General features: G+C 42.0%; 1 protein-coding gene across 2 annotated transcripts in view; it reads left to right on the top strand.

Annotated features, from left to right (window-relative positions):
- CNTNAP2 (contactin associated protein 2) overlaps nucleotides 1-17,723 on the top strand; it is a 999,981-nt gene that overhangs the window by 509,874 nt on the left and 472,384 nt on the right. For both annotated transcript variants that reach the window (XM_083577628.1, XM_083577629.1), the window contains one exon: nucleotides 15,510-15,719. In XM_083577628.1, coding sequence (XP_083433754.1) covers nucleotides 15,510-15,719 — 210 coding nt within the window. The remainder of the gene's footprint in view (nucleotides 1-15,509; nucleotides 15,720-17,723) is intronic.

Raw genomic sequence — 17,723 nt, 5'->3', positions numbered from 1 at the left:
TGTGGGCAGGCTGGGGCGCCATCGCCCTGAGGCATTTTTTTGAGGAGGTGCAACCAGGTGTCCCCATGACAGGCTCCCTCGTGGAGGCCTGAGCCACAAGGAGGGAAGCCATGCTGGGGCCTGGCCTTTGAGGCTGGTGCAGAGATGGTGCCTCCTTCACCTCCTGGCCAGGGACTCATGCGCACCCTGCCTCTTGACTGGCCACAAGGGTGCTTGTGTCTGTGTGCATCCAAGAATAGACGGACTGTTCACATATTCGAAATATACTCTGCGAGGCAGCTCTTTCAACACATGATTGGCAACAATTATTTGGATCCAAACAAAGGCGGATAGAATTTTTTGATGGGAAATTTTTCAGTTAAGCTGGGTATGTGAAAGCCCTTCAGAGTGGAAATAATACTAGTGCAGAATTATCTTTAGAGCAAGAAGTTTGTTCAAAAAGCTGCTGGGTATAGAAATAAAAGTGGAAAAGTGATTTGTTTGGGTGTTATTGCAAATTGCTTCCATATTTTTAACTTTTGTCAATTCTTATATATTTATAATGGCCTTAAGAAGTATTAAGAGTAGCTTGGGTTCTTGTTATAGTTAATAGACTTTTACTCCAAGCTTACCTGAGAAGAAAAGCCATTCACACACATATTCAAACCAAAGATGACAAGCTGCGTTACTCCTGGCTCTTGTCTTCAGGCACAGAGATGTTGGACAGCTTACAAGAATGAAGGCAGTTAATTAACTTTGTGTGGTTGACTTCAAGAGAACACTTAACATACTATGCTTCAGAAAAGTTTTATGTTTTAAAACAACAGGTATCAGAGGAGGTGTAACTTCCTCTGTAGCATGTGGAGAACCTTCCCACCTCTCCAGCATGGCTGCAATGTCCAAAGGCATCCCCATTTGCCACCCTTCGCTGTGAGGGATTCTCTTCCTCTGATCTCATGTTCAGTGGAACTCAAGCATGGAAGAGACATCCTGAGCTACAAGGCCACCTCCGTTAGTTCATCCTTGACCTATCTGACCTTAACAGCAGGCCTCAACCTGACTCAGACAGCACTGATTTATTCTCTGTAAATACAAATGAGGGTTAGTCGTGATCTAAAGGATCATGTCAGGACAAGTCAGTCCTCGAGATTTTCATTCAACGCTTTCCTTGGGGAGAAAGGGAATAGAAAGGAGCCAATGTTAACATGGTTTTCTTTGTACCAGATCCCATGTTAACACACATTCCCAATCCTACATGCACTTTTTTATTTCCAGACCCCTCACTAGATTCTCTGAATCTTCTCTGTGAATATTTCTTGATCCCATGGTAGATAACAATCCTTTTTAGAACTTCTGGAAGTTCATTCCAAGGTCATTTCTGTCCTCAGAGATAATAGTAATATCTCTATCATAAATACACCACTTAATTACATGTGTTGGAGCTTTCAACAGTTGCAGCTGAGCAGGTCTGCCACCTCCCCAGAAGTCTGTAAAGTCTGTAAAGTTTCTCTTTCCTAAGGGGAGGAGTTACCTGGAGCAAAGGTGAGCATTCTAAAGAAGGGAAGGGGAGTGAATTAAATTTCTCATCACTGTAAAACATGTTTCATGTGCTTAACTAAATTGGGAGCCTAAGGTAAGATTGATGTTGGCCGTGAGTCCTCAGTGGCAAAATTCTGAGTACAAGAGGAGTGTTGTGTGCCAACATGGGGTGGAAGGCCCTAAGTTTAAGGAATGCAAATAACTGTTGATTAATTTACCAGTAGGGACAGTGCTTGTTGGAAAGTTCCTTTTGTCCTTGGTGGAGATTATGAATGGTCTAATGGAAGAGCCATGCTGGAGATGACTGTGAGCAAAGGGACTCAGGTACAGAGAAGGGCATGTGCTTGCAAGTTGCTTAAGTGCCTGTTTGGTAAAGTCACCTGTGGAGTGAGGCTTCTGGGAGACAAGGCAGTAAAGGGCATTCCTGGGATTACAGCAAGGCAGAGCAGGGCCAGAAAAATGATGCTTTGGGGCTGTTTTGAATGATGTTTTGAAATCCAAGAGCAAATGCATGGAGAGCTTGTATGAGTTCCCGTTTCAGATGTTATTCTAGAAATACGGGAAAAGGATGTTTGTTCCTCCTCTAGCCCATAGTTACAATGCCCCAAAGTGTCACCAGCCTGCCTGCTATGCTGATAATTTATTTTTGCAGGCACCAATTATCATTTATAAGAGTCCAAATAAATATCAGCATTACCTCTAGTGTCTTGAGAGTAAGAAAATAATAAGATTTTCAGCAATAAGACGTAATTTATAAGCAATAGATTCACTTAATAAGCATTTCAGAGAGATCAATAAGCATTTTGGAAAGATCAATATATCTTGAGAAATAATACATAAATTATATGGTTTAATCTTACCTCATCATCCTGGTTGGAGGTTTGTGTTCTGGTGTTTGGGAGAACACATAGATTTTCTTCTGTCTGAGGTGGATGGAAGGCTGAGTTCCTCAAAGATTGAAATATTGTCTTTATTGATGGGTGAGGATGTATTGTCAGGAGAGTTAAGATTTTTTCACACATTAATTTTTTCATGAATGGTTAAAATCAAAGACATGATTGAAACAATCCTTGCAAAAATGTGCCTGATACATGGGATGGTTACAAATTAATTGACAAATATATACTTTCAAGAATGTATAACTTGCTGTTAAAATGGAACACGCAGGATGAAACGGTTAAATCTGCAATGATTAAATGGGCACAAGATATTGGTCATAATATTATGTTTGCTGACTGGGAACAGTTGTGGACCACCGGTATGAAATTTACGGCATGTAATGCCTTAAGAGAGAATATTATGAAAATGATATATAGGTGGTACATGACACCAGTCAAGCTTGCAAAATATATCATTTGCCTGATAATAAGTGTTGGAAATGTAAAGAAAATGAAGGTACATTCTTTCACCTTTGGTGGACGTGCCCAAGGATTAAGGCTTTCTGGGAGATGATCTATAATGAAATGAAAAAGGTATTTAAATATACCTTCCTGAAGAAACCAGAGGCCTTCCTCCTGGGCATGGTCGGCCAATTGGTGCCAAAGAAGGACAGAACTTTCTTTATGTATGCAACAACAGCAGCAAGAATTCTCATCGCAAAGTATTGGAAGACACAAGATCTACCCACCTTGGAAGAATGGCAGATGAAAGTGATAGACTATATGGAATTGGCGGAAATGACTGGCAGAATCCGAGACCAGGGAGAAGAGTTGGTGGAAGAAGATTGGAAGAAGTTTAAAGACTATTTGCAGAAACATTGTAAAATTAATGAATGCTAAAATGATGTTGGATTGAAGTGGCTTTAGCAATAAGGTTAAAAAGAATATGTAAAAATGGACTGATAATTAGATGAAAATATAAAGTTATAATATGTTAAGATATAGAATTAAGATAAAAACAAAGAGGGAAAGGATTTGCTGAATTAACTATGTGAATTGGAATACAAAAAAGGGAGGTGTGAGGAGGTCAGGAAACAAGTAATTGAAATATAAGATACGAAAAGATTGATTTGTTTTTTAATTGTTTTTTATTTCTTCATGTATTTTGTATTTTTCTTTGCATTTTTGTATTTTTTTCTTTTTCTTTGCATTTTTCTTTTCTTATTCTGTAATTCTCTTTTGTCTGTAAAATTTCAATAAATATTTTTTTTTAAAAAAAATACAAATTAATTGACAAATATAATGAGGACTTGCAGTTGCCTCTGGTTAGGGAACAACGTTAATACTCAATGTGTTAAAAAAAACCTTTCTACCCCACCCCCCTTCGCCACCCATCTATGAGAAAAGAAATTAAGTTTAAAAGTTATGAAAAGGGAGAGAAAATTCCAGTGAAATTCTCATGAGTTACAGAGGGGTGGGGGTTTTTTTGGTGCGTCTTTTGAGGTGATCAAGGGGTATTTGCAGGTGTCATTCCTTCCACTGCAGAAATCATCTCACCAGAGGTCCTCAGTCTGCAGCCCTCCTGAGTGGCAATCTTTCAAGTAAAGCCCAGGGGAACTCTTCCCATGTGACTTTTTCAGAGTGCAGGCAGCCAGGGAAGCTCCAGAATGCTGGAGAAATGTTTAGACACAGAGTCATTGGTCACCTCACAGTGATAAGGTAAGCTCAAAGCCCTGCCAAGCACCACAGTTCTTAGAAAGTGTCCCAAGAATGAAGCAGAAAAGTGGAAGCCTCTTTCACAAGGGACAAACACTTTTAAGGAAATGGAGGACCAATTCTGGCACAGCACTAACTAGAAGATTCTTCCATGGCTGGTAGCTCTTCCTGGGCTATCCAGCAAGGAAACCCATAGGCTTTTCTGCATTGCCATGCTAGATGGGCAAGGTCTAGTCAACCGCAGCCCGGCAGATACCACCAGAAGTTCACAAGCAGCATAGCCTGTAGGTGACAGCCGTCCCTTCTGTCCTGCACACAAAATGTTGTATTTGCTCTTCTTATGGGAGGCCCCCCCCCCACTCCAGCCCAGGTTTGTATTGCTACCTACCTGGTGATTCATGCTGTGCTTCCTGATTTCTCGTGGCAGGATCCATGCCACTCTGACTACATTGGAACAAGAAAGTAGGGTGGGTGCAGTGCCCAGGAAGTTTCAGACTGATACAGCCATTCAAGCACTAACTGTACGGTAAAATGGCTGTGTGCTATCTAGGCAGTCCCCTTATAGTTTGGGTTCTTCGATTCAGAGGCATTTAAAGATTTCTTTCCATTTGCAATTAACGTGACCCTTGGCGCTTGTGACAACTGCAGCTTCAGGCAGATGGGGTGACTTCCACACATGGAGACTGAGGCTCGGGCAGTGGTTTGGCATGATACAAAGACGTCACCATCGATATCGTTTGCATTCTCCCTTTTTCATGGTAATAACAAAAAAAGTAAATTACTGAGGCTTTCAAATATGCGCCATAGCCTTCCAAATAAAATGGCAATGTAAGTCTTGTTACTTGCTTATATAGTATCCCTGGAGGGCAAAGTCTTTCAGAATTTACATGGCTTTGTGGATCTGTAAGATGGCAGCATAATCCATCGCTCAATAAGCAGAAATCCCCAATAAAACATTTCTCAGCAATGCACTACAATCTTGTTTTGTTTGAATTAGTGTAGGCATACATAACTTATAAAAATGTGTGTGCCAAGCCTTTGTTTATTTTGTAGAAGATAGAAAATAAAATTAGATGTCCAGAACCACCGTGTTGTACAATTCTTCTTGGACTGTATTACTTCTGTAAATTAGTGATTCTTATCTTCAAATCATCCTGGGGGCAGGGGATCCCTCTGTGTATAGGAAGCTAGTCTGTCAGGCAGAAGGGTTCCAGCTTCAACTTTCCCCAGATTTGCCATTTTGTTTTTATAGAATCATAGAATTGTAGATGGAAGGGACCCGAGGGTCATCTAGTCCAACCCCCTGCACCTCCTGTTTTGCATGTAAGATAGTTTCTCCCCCTCCCCCCCCAAAAATGATTAAAGGGACAGACAGTGAGGGTGCCCAATGATGTTTTAATACTTTTATTATTTTATTTTGCAGTTTGCAGGAGTATTTCTGTTGTTGTTCTGTTTGTACTTCTTTCTAAGACATAGCAAGCCAATGGGATGTTGTTCATATCTGACAGAGGTGCTGAATTTATTTTGGATATTTGCATTATGACTTAGGTGCAGAAAGGAGTTAATGATATCTTCAATAGTCCGAAGATGTCCGCCTCTGCATTCGAAGACACACTTGAGACTGATTCCTGAGCGGCTAGGTGAGGGCAAAGTAGCCACCTCACAGCTCACTCTAAAGAACTCTGATCTATCTGTAGCAGAGTAGGAGAAGGAGCCAGAGTTTTAATAAGCATTCTTTTTGAGTGTGCTGTCACTCCTTGACATCAGTTGCCAAGTCCTATTTTTATCCTAGAGACAAGAATGTAGCCCCCCCCCACTCCCGCCTGAAAACAGCCTTGAGAAAGATACAGCCTGTGACACAGATGAGTCCAAATTAATTCAATTTATTTAAGAGTAATAATTTATAGCAAACTCTGTTCCTGAGTTGCACTCAAGAGGTCATTTCAAAACCAGTTTAGAATTTAGTTGCCAAATAAGTTGGTGGCGTTTGGCCACCGGTTGCAAACAGTGTTAGATATCTAGAAGTTATTTGCGAGGCAATGCCTTACTTCTGAACTGTTCACACTTTGTTTTAAAATGGACTGTGGGAAATGGGAAAGAAGAAGAAAAAGAAGAGTTTGTATTTGATATCCCGCTTTATCACTACCCTAGGGAGTCTCAAAGCGGCTAACATTCTCCTTTCCCTTCCTTCCCCACAACAAACACTCTGTGAGATGAGTGGGGCTGAGAGACTTCAAAGAAGTGTGACTGGCCCAAGGTCACCCAGCAGCTGCAGGTGGAGGAGCGGAGACACGAACCCGGTTCCCCAGATTACGAGTCCACTGCTCTTAACCACTACACCACGCTGGCTCTGAAAGGAGATTGTTAGCCACTTTGAGACTCCCTAAGGGGAGTGAAAGGCAGGTTATCAAGTCCAAACTCCTCCTCCTCTTCCTCCTCCTCTTCTTTAAGCTTTCCAGGCAGGCCTCTCCCATTGCACACATGTGCGTTTGCGCAAGGGCCCTTTCGAGCTGTCATAGCCATCTGCCAGAATCAGAGAGAACGAGGGGGGTGGGGGCACATTTACCTGACCTGCACCAGAACCAGGGGTGACCCCCAAACCAGCCAAGGAGACAGCTTGCCACAGCTTTTAGCACCTCTCGGGGCGATGAATGTGGCCGTTGTCAAACCAGCATCTGCCCTGAGTCGCCCAGCTGTAACAACTTCATGGTGAGTTCTGGCACCCATTTTTCTTGGGAAAAGTCCTGGGTATAGTGATTTGTCTGTTGCTTTCTAGGGCATTTGCAATTGATTTAGAATTTGACCGTGACTGCTGTGTGTACTTAGACATCCATGGCTTATCTGATAAATGCACACATCGCCCGAGGTCACTGCTCATTGGCACAATTTAGTATGTGACTCTGACTTCCAGATCCCATCCGAACTCCACTGACTCTCCTGCCTCACTGGGAGTGTAATTACTTTGCAGGGCACAGCTAGCTCCCTTTTTCAAAAAAATAAAACACAATTCTCTTATTTGGAGAGAGGGGAGTCTTTTTTGGAGGGGAGAATAGAAAATCCATCCAATACAGGATTATGCCTGGCTTTTCAGCTTATTTTAGGAAGAGGGAGAAAACCCAGCACACTAATGTTTAAATTGCCTCTGAGATTTAAGACATTTACCTTCCAGGTTTAAATCTCCAAAAGTTGTGAACATATCTCTGTTAATTCCTAAAGCCTCTTCACAGTAGACATATTGAGGATAACTGTGGGAAAATGTTTTTCAGTGTTTCTACACGAAACACCCACGAGGAAGAATGGAGCGTGATCAGGAAGAAAAGGCAGTGTTTCCTATTTTGGACTTTTTCAAGAGAAAAATTAGCAGGCTGCACTCAAATCTTTGAAACTGGTCTGAGAGATTTGATACATTTACAAGTTTTGAAGGGATATATTAAAATAAAACTTTTGTGATGGAGGTGGGAATCAATGTATACTTTCAGATCCCCTTTAAAAACTCCTCATTTGGGTTGATTTTGTAACTTAAATGTGCCTCAAATGTGTGTGTTGGGGGAAAACAGGCAACGGATACTCCCATCAGTCAAGGTTATTCATGGAAATGTTATTTTACTAGCACGTGTTTTCTTAAATAAAGGTGTACTTTCTGAAGGTCCTTTCCATTACAAAGATCCTTCAGAGAACATGGAGCAGCCAGAGGTGGACTATTGAATACAAGATATTGGTGCAGATCTGCTGCCTGGAATCCACACTCCCTGCCTTAAAAGCCACTTGCAGGCTCCTGGTTTTTGAGAGATTTGAAGGAAGACAGAGAATAATAATAGTAGTAGTAATAATAATTAATAATAATAATAATAATTTATTTGTACCCTTCCCTCCACGGCCGGAGCTGGGCTCAGAGTGGCAAACAGCATATAAATAATACCATATGCATAAAAACAAGTAATCAATCGATTAAAATGCACCCCAAAATTAATTCAAATAAGTTAAAGTTAAAGTTAAAACTGAACAAATGACAATCCTCAGGTTAAAATGGAAAACAGTTAATACTCGCCAGAACCAACTGTTTCAACTGATCCTATAAGGACCTGTGAGCGGGCTGGGAAACCTCCTTCGTGCTTGTTCTTATACAAAGAGAAAATGAGTCAGACTGAACCCTGGCCAAAGGCCTGGCAGAACGGCTCCGTCTTACAAGCCCTGCAGAAGGATGTCCTGGTCTCTTGTGAGAGAGTGATCCACCAGGCCGGGGCCACAGCTGAAAAGGCCCTGGCTCTGGTCGAGGCCAGTCTAGTCTCCATGGGGCCTGGGATCTTCAGGGTGGCACTATGTAGATTTCATGTGAGGTTGTGGTTAAGGAAATCATGTCCACAGTTTACCAGGGGCTATTATTACACTTGCTTTACTGTTTCATTTATGACCATGTATAATGTTGCATCATCTCTGGTCATGTAATATTAAAAATGAAGTTCAAAATTTATATATATATGTGTGTGTGTGTGTGTGTGTGTGTGTGTGTGTGTGTGTGTATGTGTACCAGTGATTTTGAATATGTCTGCAGTATAAAACAGTGTTGTCTGAAAAGCTGAACCTCTCCTGATAGAGATCATGCTTCAGTCTTTCTGCAGATAGAACTATTCTACCCTTTAACCATCTGCGGGCTATCTAAACATGCTCTTAAGACTTTGGGATAATGGCAAGTTTAGAAGTCCACCCTAGCAGCTCGTATAAAAAATATACTTTCTTTATTCCACATTTTTATGTCTACTCCATTTCAGTTCTTGGGCTTGAAAACAGTAAACTTAAATTAAATTGCAGTCCCCTGGGACAGGCAAGCCGTGGGCGGCAGGGCCCAAAAATGGTAGAGTTGCTATAAACGCAGGACGACAGATGTCAACAGGCTTTGGCATAGGCATTGGGTATGAATCCTGAATCAACCAACACATGTGTAGGCTGATTATTTTACTGGGTCAACCAAGGATACAGACCACCCTATTTATTATTATTATTTTCAATTAATATTTTATTAAGATAGTTTCAGTTATAAGAAATAATGTGAAAAAAGAGAAAATGAATGAAGGGGGGAGTGCAAAAAAAAAATTACAATTACAATAAAAAGGATATAAATTAATACACTAAATATAGTCAGTTGCATTTCCATACATTATTATATAGATATATATGTAATATTATTGCCCTAATATGTGTATGATTATTAATAACCTACTATATTCTGTATAAACTCATTCCAAATGTCAGTATATTTATCCAAACAAAATCTGTGTCTATAAGCAATCTGTTCATACGTTGCAAGTGCTGTCATGTGATTGACCCATTGATTAATGGGAGATACAGTATCTCAGGTGTCTCAGAAGCTGAAAAAGCTGCCGGTCCAAACAGGGCTGTTACCAGATTCTGTGACTGCAGATATTGCCATTGGGCCACATCTGATAGATGATATTGATCTTTTAGAACAGTATACCGGTAAGTACACTGATACCTCGGGTTACAGACGCTTCAGGTTACAGACTCCGCTAACCCAGCAATAGTACCTCGGGTTAAGAACTTGGCTTCAGGATGAGAACAGAAATCGTGCTCCGGCGGCACGGCGGCAGCGGGAGGCCCCATTAGCTAAAGTGGTGCTTCAGGTTAAGAACAGTTTCAGGTTAAGTACGGACCTCCGGAACGAATTAAGTTCTTAACCCGAGGTACCACTGTATAGAATTCATATTCCTCATCTATCAGTTGTTCCAAAGTCAATACACCTGCTTCCACCTAATTTTTCCACATTACCATCTTTTTTTTCCAATTTCTAAGATAGGATTTGCCTACAAAATCAGTTTTGCATGTGAAAATGGATCAATTTTGTTTTTATTGGACAATAGTTTCCATCTCTTTCTAATTGACTTAATTGTTTGAAGAGTCTGCTACAGCAGACAAGGTAAGCGGCCATTAGTTACACATTATCAAGGAATCCATATAAGAGTTCCCCAGGGATGCAAAAATATATTCTATTTTTATAACAGGAGGCTTTTCCCCTTTTAAACTGCGGAGTTATTCTAGACTTACTAACCAGTTAAGCATGGCTTGGGTCTAAAGGCACCCTCCCAGCAGCAAAAGTCCTCTTCCAAATACAGAGGGGTTGTCTCTGACATGCCAGAATAGTGTTATATGAGAAAACAGAGATCTGGGTTTTTAAAAAAATAGAATTTAGATACTGTAGTCTGCAATGCGCAAACTGTATAAAGTCCAAATAGACTGCAGCCACAATAGATAAAAAGGCCACAACAGAGCACAGCAGGAAATGCTTCTAATGGCTTAGTCTGCTCACATAATATCTTAAAGAGTGTGTTCTCACATAGATACCTAGCTGTTCATTGAGATGGTCCTTAGACTCCCCATCTGAAGCATGGCGGTGGATGGGGATCCACAACAGAGAGTTACAGCAGTAGCATCAAAGGTGTGGGACTATTCCACAGCAATTCCTCTTCTTTAGTGCTGGATTTTAGGTGACTGTTTACTTCTGATGGCAGAAACAGACAGAGCCTGGGTTGAACATGGGTCCCTGTTGTTTAAGGTTAAATACCCATAAAAAGCCCCATGGTGCAAATGCCCCTACTGGTGCAAGAGGTCCACTCACCTTTCCCGGTGGGCGGCGTTGTGGCCAGGCAGCCGGGACTTGACAGTGATCTGGCCGGGGGAGTGGGGAGTTGGCAGCCCATTCTGTGTTGTCCCAGCCATGTTGCCGGCACTGGGTGGAGCCATGCCCAGTGTGGCCCCGCTGAACAATCAGCGCTGTGAGGGGACGTGGCTGCGGGAGATTTAACTGTGGTAGCCAGACGGGACCTTCTCTCTCACCTTTTGCACTGGCTCTCCCAACCCGCCCACCCTTTATCCATGCTTTGCTCTGATATGACCTCGCTAAGGACAACGGTCAGCTGACATATTGTTGTGGCCGGGTAGGAATTTCCCCCACTTGGCAAATTGGCACCAGCAGTTTGGTTTTCACCTACCTCATAGCAATTGTCACAACTTTGTGAGGTTAGGCATTGGGTAAGCCTTTGTTTGGATGGAGGGGAGGTTGTAGCCTCTGCCTGCCCCATCTCAGTTAAGGGGAGTGGGTGGCATTGTAGTCTAAACCACTAAGCCTCTTGGGCTTGCTGATCAGAAGGTTGGCAGTTTACCCCGCGATGGGGTGAGCTCCCATTGTTCTGTCCCAGCTTCTGCCAACCTAGCAGTTCAGAAGCAGTAAGGATATCCTGTTAAAGGGATCTGGGAGTGTGGATTCTGTCAAATGCCCAGACAGATGTCATGTCACAACCCCAACGTGGACCCCTCAGGATTACTATTTGATGTAATCCCTGTTAGTGGTTTACCCTTAGATGGACTGCCTGCAGACGGGCAGGAGTCGTGATATAGCCTGGCTTTGCGCAATGCATAAGCCAGTCTTTCTCAACCTGTGGGTCCCCAGATGTTGTTGAACTCCCATCACCCCTAGCTAGCAAGGCCACAGCTCAGGGATGATGGCAGTTGTAGTCCAACAACATCTGGGGACCCACAGGTTGAGAACCGCTGGCCTAAACCTAACCGCTCACATCTGTAACCAATAAAGTTGTGGCCTATTTGAACCCATAAACCAAAATACTCTTGTCCGTCATGGGGGCCTTGGCACACAACAAACCAAATGGTGCCAGCTCTCTTCCCGGCCTCCTTTAACATTTAAGGACTACAGCAACCACTGCCCCATTTTATTTTATTTTATTTTTAGCAGTTAAATGCCACCTGTTGCAGCACCCTTTCAGAACCACAGTTTGTGTGGCTCACAGCCTCAATGCAAAAGTCCTCTTCCAAATACATGCCAGAATAGTGTTATATGAGAAAACAGAGATCTGGGTTTTAAAAAAATAGAATTTAGATACTATAGTCTGCAATGCGCAAACTGTATAAAGTCCAAATAGACTGCAGCCACAATTGATAAAAAGGCCACAACAGAGCACAGCAGGAAATGCTTCTAATGGCTTAGTCTGCACACATAATATCTTAAAGAGTGTGTTCTCACATAGATACCTAGCTGTTCATTGAGATGATCCTTAGACTCCCTGCTACAGATTACTCTTCTACATACCGGTATATCTACATACTGCTTCAGTTTGTAAAAACCTAGCAACTTGAACAGGGTTGCTCTGATTGAGCAAACCTCAACGTGCTCAGCCAGGCCTCCCAAGTGAACTGGCCCTGAAACATGAGAATGGGATCTAAGGAAGGAAGATTGCCATCTGCTCACCATATAACAGTCTCAAAATTGACGCTGTATGTGGTCAGGAAGACTTTTGAGAGAGATGTTTTTCCTTGCCGTCCCTCTTTTTGATGGTTATTCAAGTGGTTTGTAGTTTTAAAGGTGAAAGGGACCAGCAGTTGCATAGCTTGTGGTTAGTAGAGGAATGGGAAATTGTTAAGATGTAACTGCAGGACGCCTATAGTTATCTTTTCAACTAAATGCTACAAGGGCCAGTGCACCAAATGCGTTTGCTTATGAGGTTAAACATTCCCTTTCAACATGCCTTTGGAAGATCTCCCTTTAGGGCTTAATTCAAAGTGCGCTGAAGCCTGTGGATGGATTCCTGTTGACTTCAATTGACTTTAGATCAGCCCCCAGATGCTAAAATACGACTGCTGCATGACTCAAAGGGAATGGTAATTCAGTGGCTGTGGGGGTGCCATAATGAGGAAGCCGGCTGCGAGAGGATGCAGGCAAGGGAGTTCAGTTGGAAGAGCACATTTTATTACATGCTCAAGATTATGGCCTCCACAAACATGCGAGACAATCTCTGGGGAGTAGAAAAAGCACTTTTGTTTATATTGCTATTATTACAAGTGCATAACATATCCATTCTTGAAGAAAGACTGTGCTCTGATACCCAGAAAATGCAGTTTTGAACTGTTAGGGGGAGGAACCTAGAGCATCTTCATTAACCTTATCAAGATCATTTGGTCTTCGTCCAAAGTGTCTTGCATGTTTTGCTCCAAGAGGACCTTCTGGGTTCACTTTTAATTTCACTATTGGTGAAATCTGGGATGCACAGAATCAATTGAGAATTTTCACTAGCCTCATAGAAACACTACATATCCATTGAAATCTTCAATAAATTTTGCTTAGGGCGAGACCCCCAAATTTATTGTACACTTTCATTAGCCAAAATTTGTGCAGCAACACTACCAAAAAATGTTTTAATCAAAACAATATGCAAAAATCTAAATACCCCATTTATTGAGTGCATAACAACAAGAACTGCTTCCATATGGTAAAACCCTGCTATTCTGAGGAACGTGAAGGAACTGAATAGATGGAACTGGTCGCATGGGATTTCCACACCAAGCAACACGCTGATCAGGCAAGAAAGCCTCACGTGATCAGGTTGTTAGACTACTCACATACAGTGCCCAGTGCTGTGCAATTGCCCTTTGTGTATATGGATGCATGAGCAAGTGTAAAGCAGACCAGAGTTTCGCCTTTTGAAAACACTGAAAGTACCAAATGTTACTTCCCCTTGGAGTGATTGCTGCAGCCAGGTTCTGCAGTGGTTTCCCCAAACAATTAGAAAATGGGGTTGTTCTCAGAGGAAATGTGGGTATCATTAGATTTAAAAGGGGATCTGGTATGTCTCCTGGTGGTTATGAGTTTAGAAACAAGAAATATGGGTTTACAAGGAGGCTTTGTTGCGTCTCCAGCATGGTGACCTTTTCTGCTGGGTTTATTGTCTTTTCCAAGGTTTTTAATGAACACTGGGATGTTGGTTATTTTGTGAGACAAATTGAAAAAGTCCCCTGTGCCCTGTTTTGATTCGACTACATGCCGTATGTTACAAGTGGCTAATTTGAGTTTTGCATTTATTTATGAACTAATTCCTACACTCGAATGTATAATTCATAAGATGATGTGTGGATTGATAGTGTTGGCTGCTCTTTCCAGACAAGGACTGTTTCTTACAAGGGGGTTTATCACTGCAAGTTTTTCTCCTTCTTTCTTTTTGCTTGCTGTGAAGCAGGCTGCATGCAGTGGACTTCAGCATGTCCTTGGACTTTGCTGTATGGCCCTGAAACTATGGGTGGATATATTTTATTGCTGGATTCATGTTTTATTTATGTGACTACATAAAGGCTCAAACTCCAAACTCATTTGGGAAATAAAGGCAGGGCAGTCATCGCCATCCCAGAGATATTCAGACCCTGCAAATTGTTATGGTGTAGTAGCTAAAAGTGATCAATGAGTCGTTATGTTCTGGGTTCAAGTTTAACCTCAGCTAATAATTCAGAAAATGTCACTCCATGGTCCCCATTTGCAATATGGCAATAATAATAATCACGATAGCTGACATCCCTTAAAAAAGTGATTTAAGAATTACTGAGAATTACTACACTCCAAAGACTTGAAATGTGGCATGTAAATGTTTGGGAGGTTTTGAGAAAGGACATTTTAAAGACTTGGAATATTTAAAATGATAGCAACTTGAGTGCAGATAAGCCAATGACATAAGAACCATAAATGCTACATTTTAGAGAAATTCTTCTCTGCCCTCAGCTCTTTTTTTAGGGGGGATTATAATTTGATAAATAAGTAATACACAGATTTTAAGAATCATTTGACGTAAGAAAACCTCACTCATTATTTATTATATATAAGTATAATCTAGGATTTACAAACTCTTATTCTGGCACTCAGCCCAAAAAGGGTTAATCACCCATACCTTCCACTATACCCAATTTATCATCATCATCATCATCATCATCATCATCATCATCATCTGCTGTGTACCCATGACATGCAAACATAGACCAGGTGTTGCAAAGGTGAATAATCTTTTAAAATTTATGGCATGGAGCATTCACACAGGTAGTTGCTTTTTGGAGGTCTTCTCACAGTGGTCGTTACTTAAACTAGACCTATAGGTTGGAGGAACATTTATCCAAAGGTCATCCGGTCTGCTGATGGTGTGCAGAACACAGTCTGATTGCTCTGTAACCTTCCTGGGGGGGGGGGTTTAGGGATGTGATGGCCAGTGGTTAGTCTCTCTGTATTTTTCTGCAAGCAGTCTAGGGCTGGAACCAGCAACTGAGGGCCACAGGTGGAATGTTATGTTGAAGCTAAGGAAACCATATTATTGTTTGAGAATGGACTGTTAAAAAAAACAAAACAACCATGCTCACCTGTTAGTAAGAAAGAAGAAAACCTAACATTAAATAATATATTGAGATAATGTTCCTTTTCACATTATTTTAGTAACTTATAGCTGGGCAAAAATGGTTTCAGGATACGTGTTACATTTATTGCATGCTCCAAATATATGTGCCTTTGTTTTAGATGGCCTCAGTAATGCAAAAACCATTTTATTTATCTTTTCCCTTTAGGGGCTGATGTTATCAATTTTGATGGCCACGTTGTATTACCGTACAGATTTGGTCACAAGAAGAAAACACTGAAAACGTTGAAAGATGTGATCGCTTTGAAATTTAAAACCTCTGAAAGTGAAGGTGTAATCTTCCATGGGGAAGGCCAGCAAGGAGACTATATCACCTTGGAACTGAAAAAAGCCAAACTGGTGCTTAATTTAAATTTAGGTAGGATTCAGGGTCTTGGTTTTTTGTTTTAAAAATGCATATTAATTAGCTTTGCATTAATTTGATTGACATATACAGCACTGGGCTTTATCCTTTTCTTCATCTTTGTTTTCTGTTTCCCATGCTTCTTTGAAAGAAGAGTTGAAATCGGTTGCTGGTAGCAGTGCAGCCTCTTATACATTTAGAGTGAATATGGATTGGTTTCCAAAGCTTTAGTATTTTGTGCTAACCCTTCTCCTCCCAAGACCATCAAAACTCTGACACCAGAAAAAAAGTGCATCCTGTGGACTATCAATAGACTTCATCTCAGACTCTGGCTCTCTGTCCCTGGCCATGTTTTTGTCATGGATTCTCCTTCATATCACAAGCCTTGAGTCCTGACTCTCTGAACTGTCCTATGAACTGGGATCAACAGAAACAATGCCCTTGTTATGCAAGGAAGGGTTCTGTAGGGAGAATATGTGGCCTAGTGGCTAACACCAGATGGGAAGGGTATGAATGATAAAATTATTAAGGACATGATGTGAATGAGATGCCTTAAATGAGCTCTTGCATAATTCTGGCACAACAATCTTCAGATTGTAATTGTTTTTGCCCTGTGAATGGAGTTTCTCTCCCTCTTTGTCTCATTTACACTCATAAGCCTGCCTTCCAGGCAAGTAACATTATTTCCATACGCAAGTGGGGAACCAAAGCTTCAAGAGAATGTCTTGCCCAGGGCCATTCTGTGTGAATCCACAGAGCTGAGCTGGGACTGAACACTCTGGAACCAACTCAGTAGCCAGGTTTATACATTACGGTCTGAAACAATCTGGCACCGCATGCCGGGGGGGGGGGGTTAAACTTGAGTCTTCCCTGTTCTTGTCTCTCATTGTCCACTACACCTTTTTTTTCCTTTTCTTGGCATAAAGATCAGCCATTTTTGCTTCATGCAAATGAGAATAGCATAGCTTTACCCTGCACAGTTTCTGATGAATGACTCTGAAATTCTCCTCATTTCCATTTCCTTTCCCATATATTTTCTTAGTTCAGTCAGGTAGTTATCAGGATTATAAATGACATCTCTTACATATGTGCTTAGCTGAGGTGAGAATATATACTCTCAGGTCAGAAATGGGGTTAAGAAGGTTCTACCGGGAAGAGAAATTAGAAACCAATCATCCTTTAACACAACACTTGGATCAAATTGCAGTCAAAACATGAAAAAATTCAGGTGACTGTGCCACATGTCTCAGGCTTGATTTACTGCTATGTTGTTCTTTATTGCAGTTGAAAATCTTTCATTGCTTGACTTCAGTGGCTAGCTCTTGCCTGATAACAGCATAACTTGAAAAACTCAAGGATTCCTATTGGGGACAGAGCTCTCTGTGGCTCTTAGCCATGACAGCCAGGTGGAAGAATCTCCATGTCCAGAGGCAGTACACCTTCGCAGGCCCTGGGGGAAGCCATAGCGCTTAGTGGCATGCTCTTATTGGGAACTTCCAGGAGTGTTTGCTTGGCTACTGAGAGAAGCAGAACGCTGGATCCATCCAGGCAGTTCTCAAGCTCTTACAGGCTGTGGGAGAATTCTGTGGTATCTCAGAAGGTGGACAAACAGACACCACGTTCCAAAATACCAAGCAGATGTTCTCATGCTGTCAGGGACTCAGGAGCACTGGGGAGAGAGGAAATGGAGAGCGAAGGGGAAGAATCCGAGGGCAGCGTAGGGGAGTATGACAGTGGCCCGAGAGATTCCATGAGCTTCTCCAGCGAATCAGAAGATTCCCAGAAGGGGGCGCCTATGGTCAGGGCAAGGGGGGTCCCAGGGGGGACGCACCAGAAACAAGGAGCCAGAGGGGAACCCCAAAGCAGCAGTGGAGGATCGGGACCAGTTTCCCCACCAGAGCGTAGTGGGGGGGAAGAGTCACATGTGTCAGGGGCAGTGTCTCCTCCAGAGAGGGAGTCAGGGCTGACCACGCTTCCATCGGAGAGTGGGGGAACGGAAGGGAGGTCAGTTGCAGCTAG

The sequence above is a fragment of the Podarcis filfolensis genome (assembly GCF_964270895.1).
Source record: "Podarcis filfolensis genome assembly, chromosome: 12".
In the NCBI taxonomy this organism is placed as follows: domain Eukaryota; kingdom Metazoa; phylum Chordata; class Lepidosauria; order Squamata; family Lacertidae; genus Podarcis; species Podarcis filfolensis.
The sequence above is the reverse complement of the archived record's forward strand: the minus strand, read 5'-3'. Positions and strand labels throughout refer to the sequence as shown.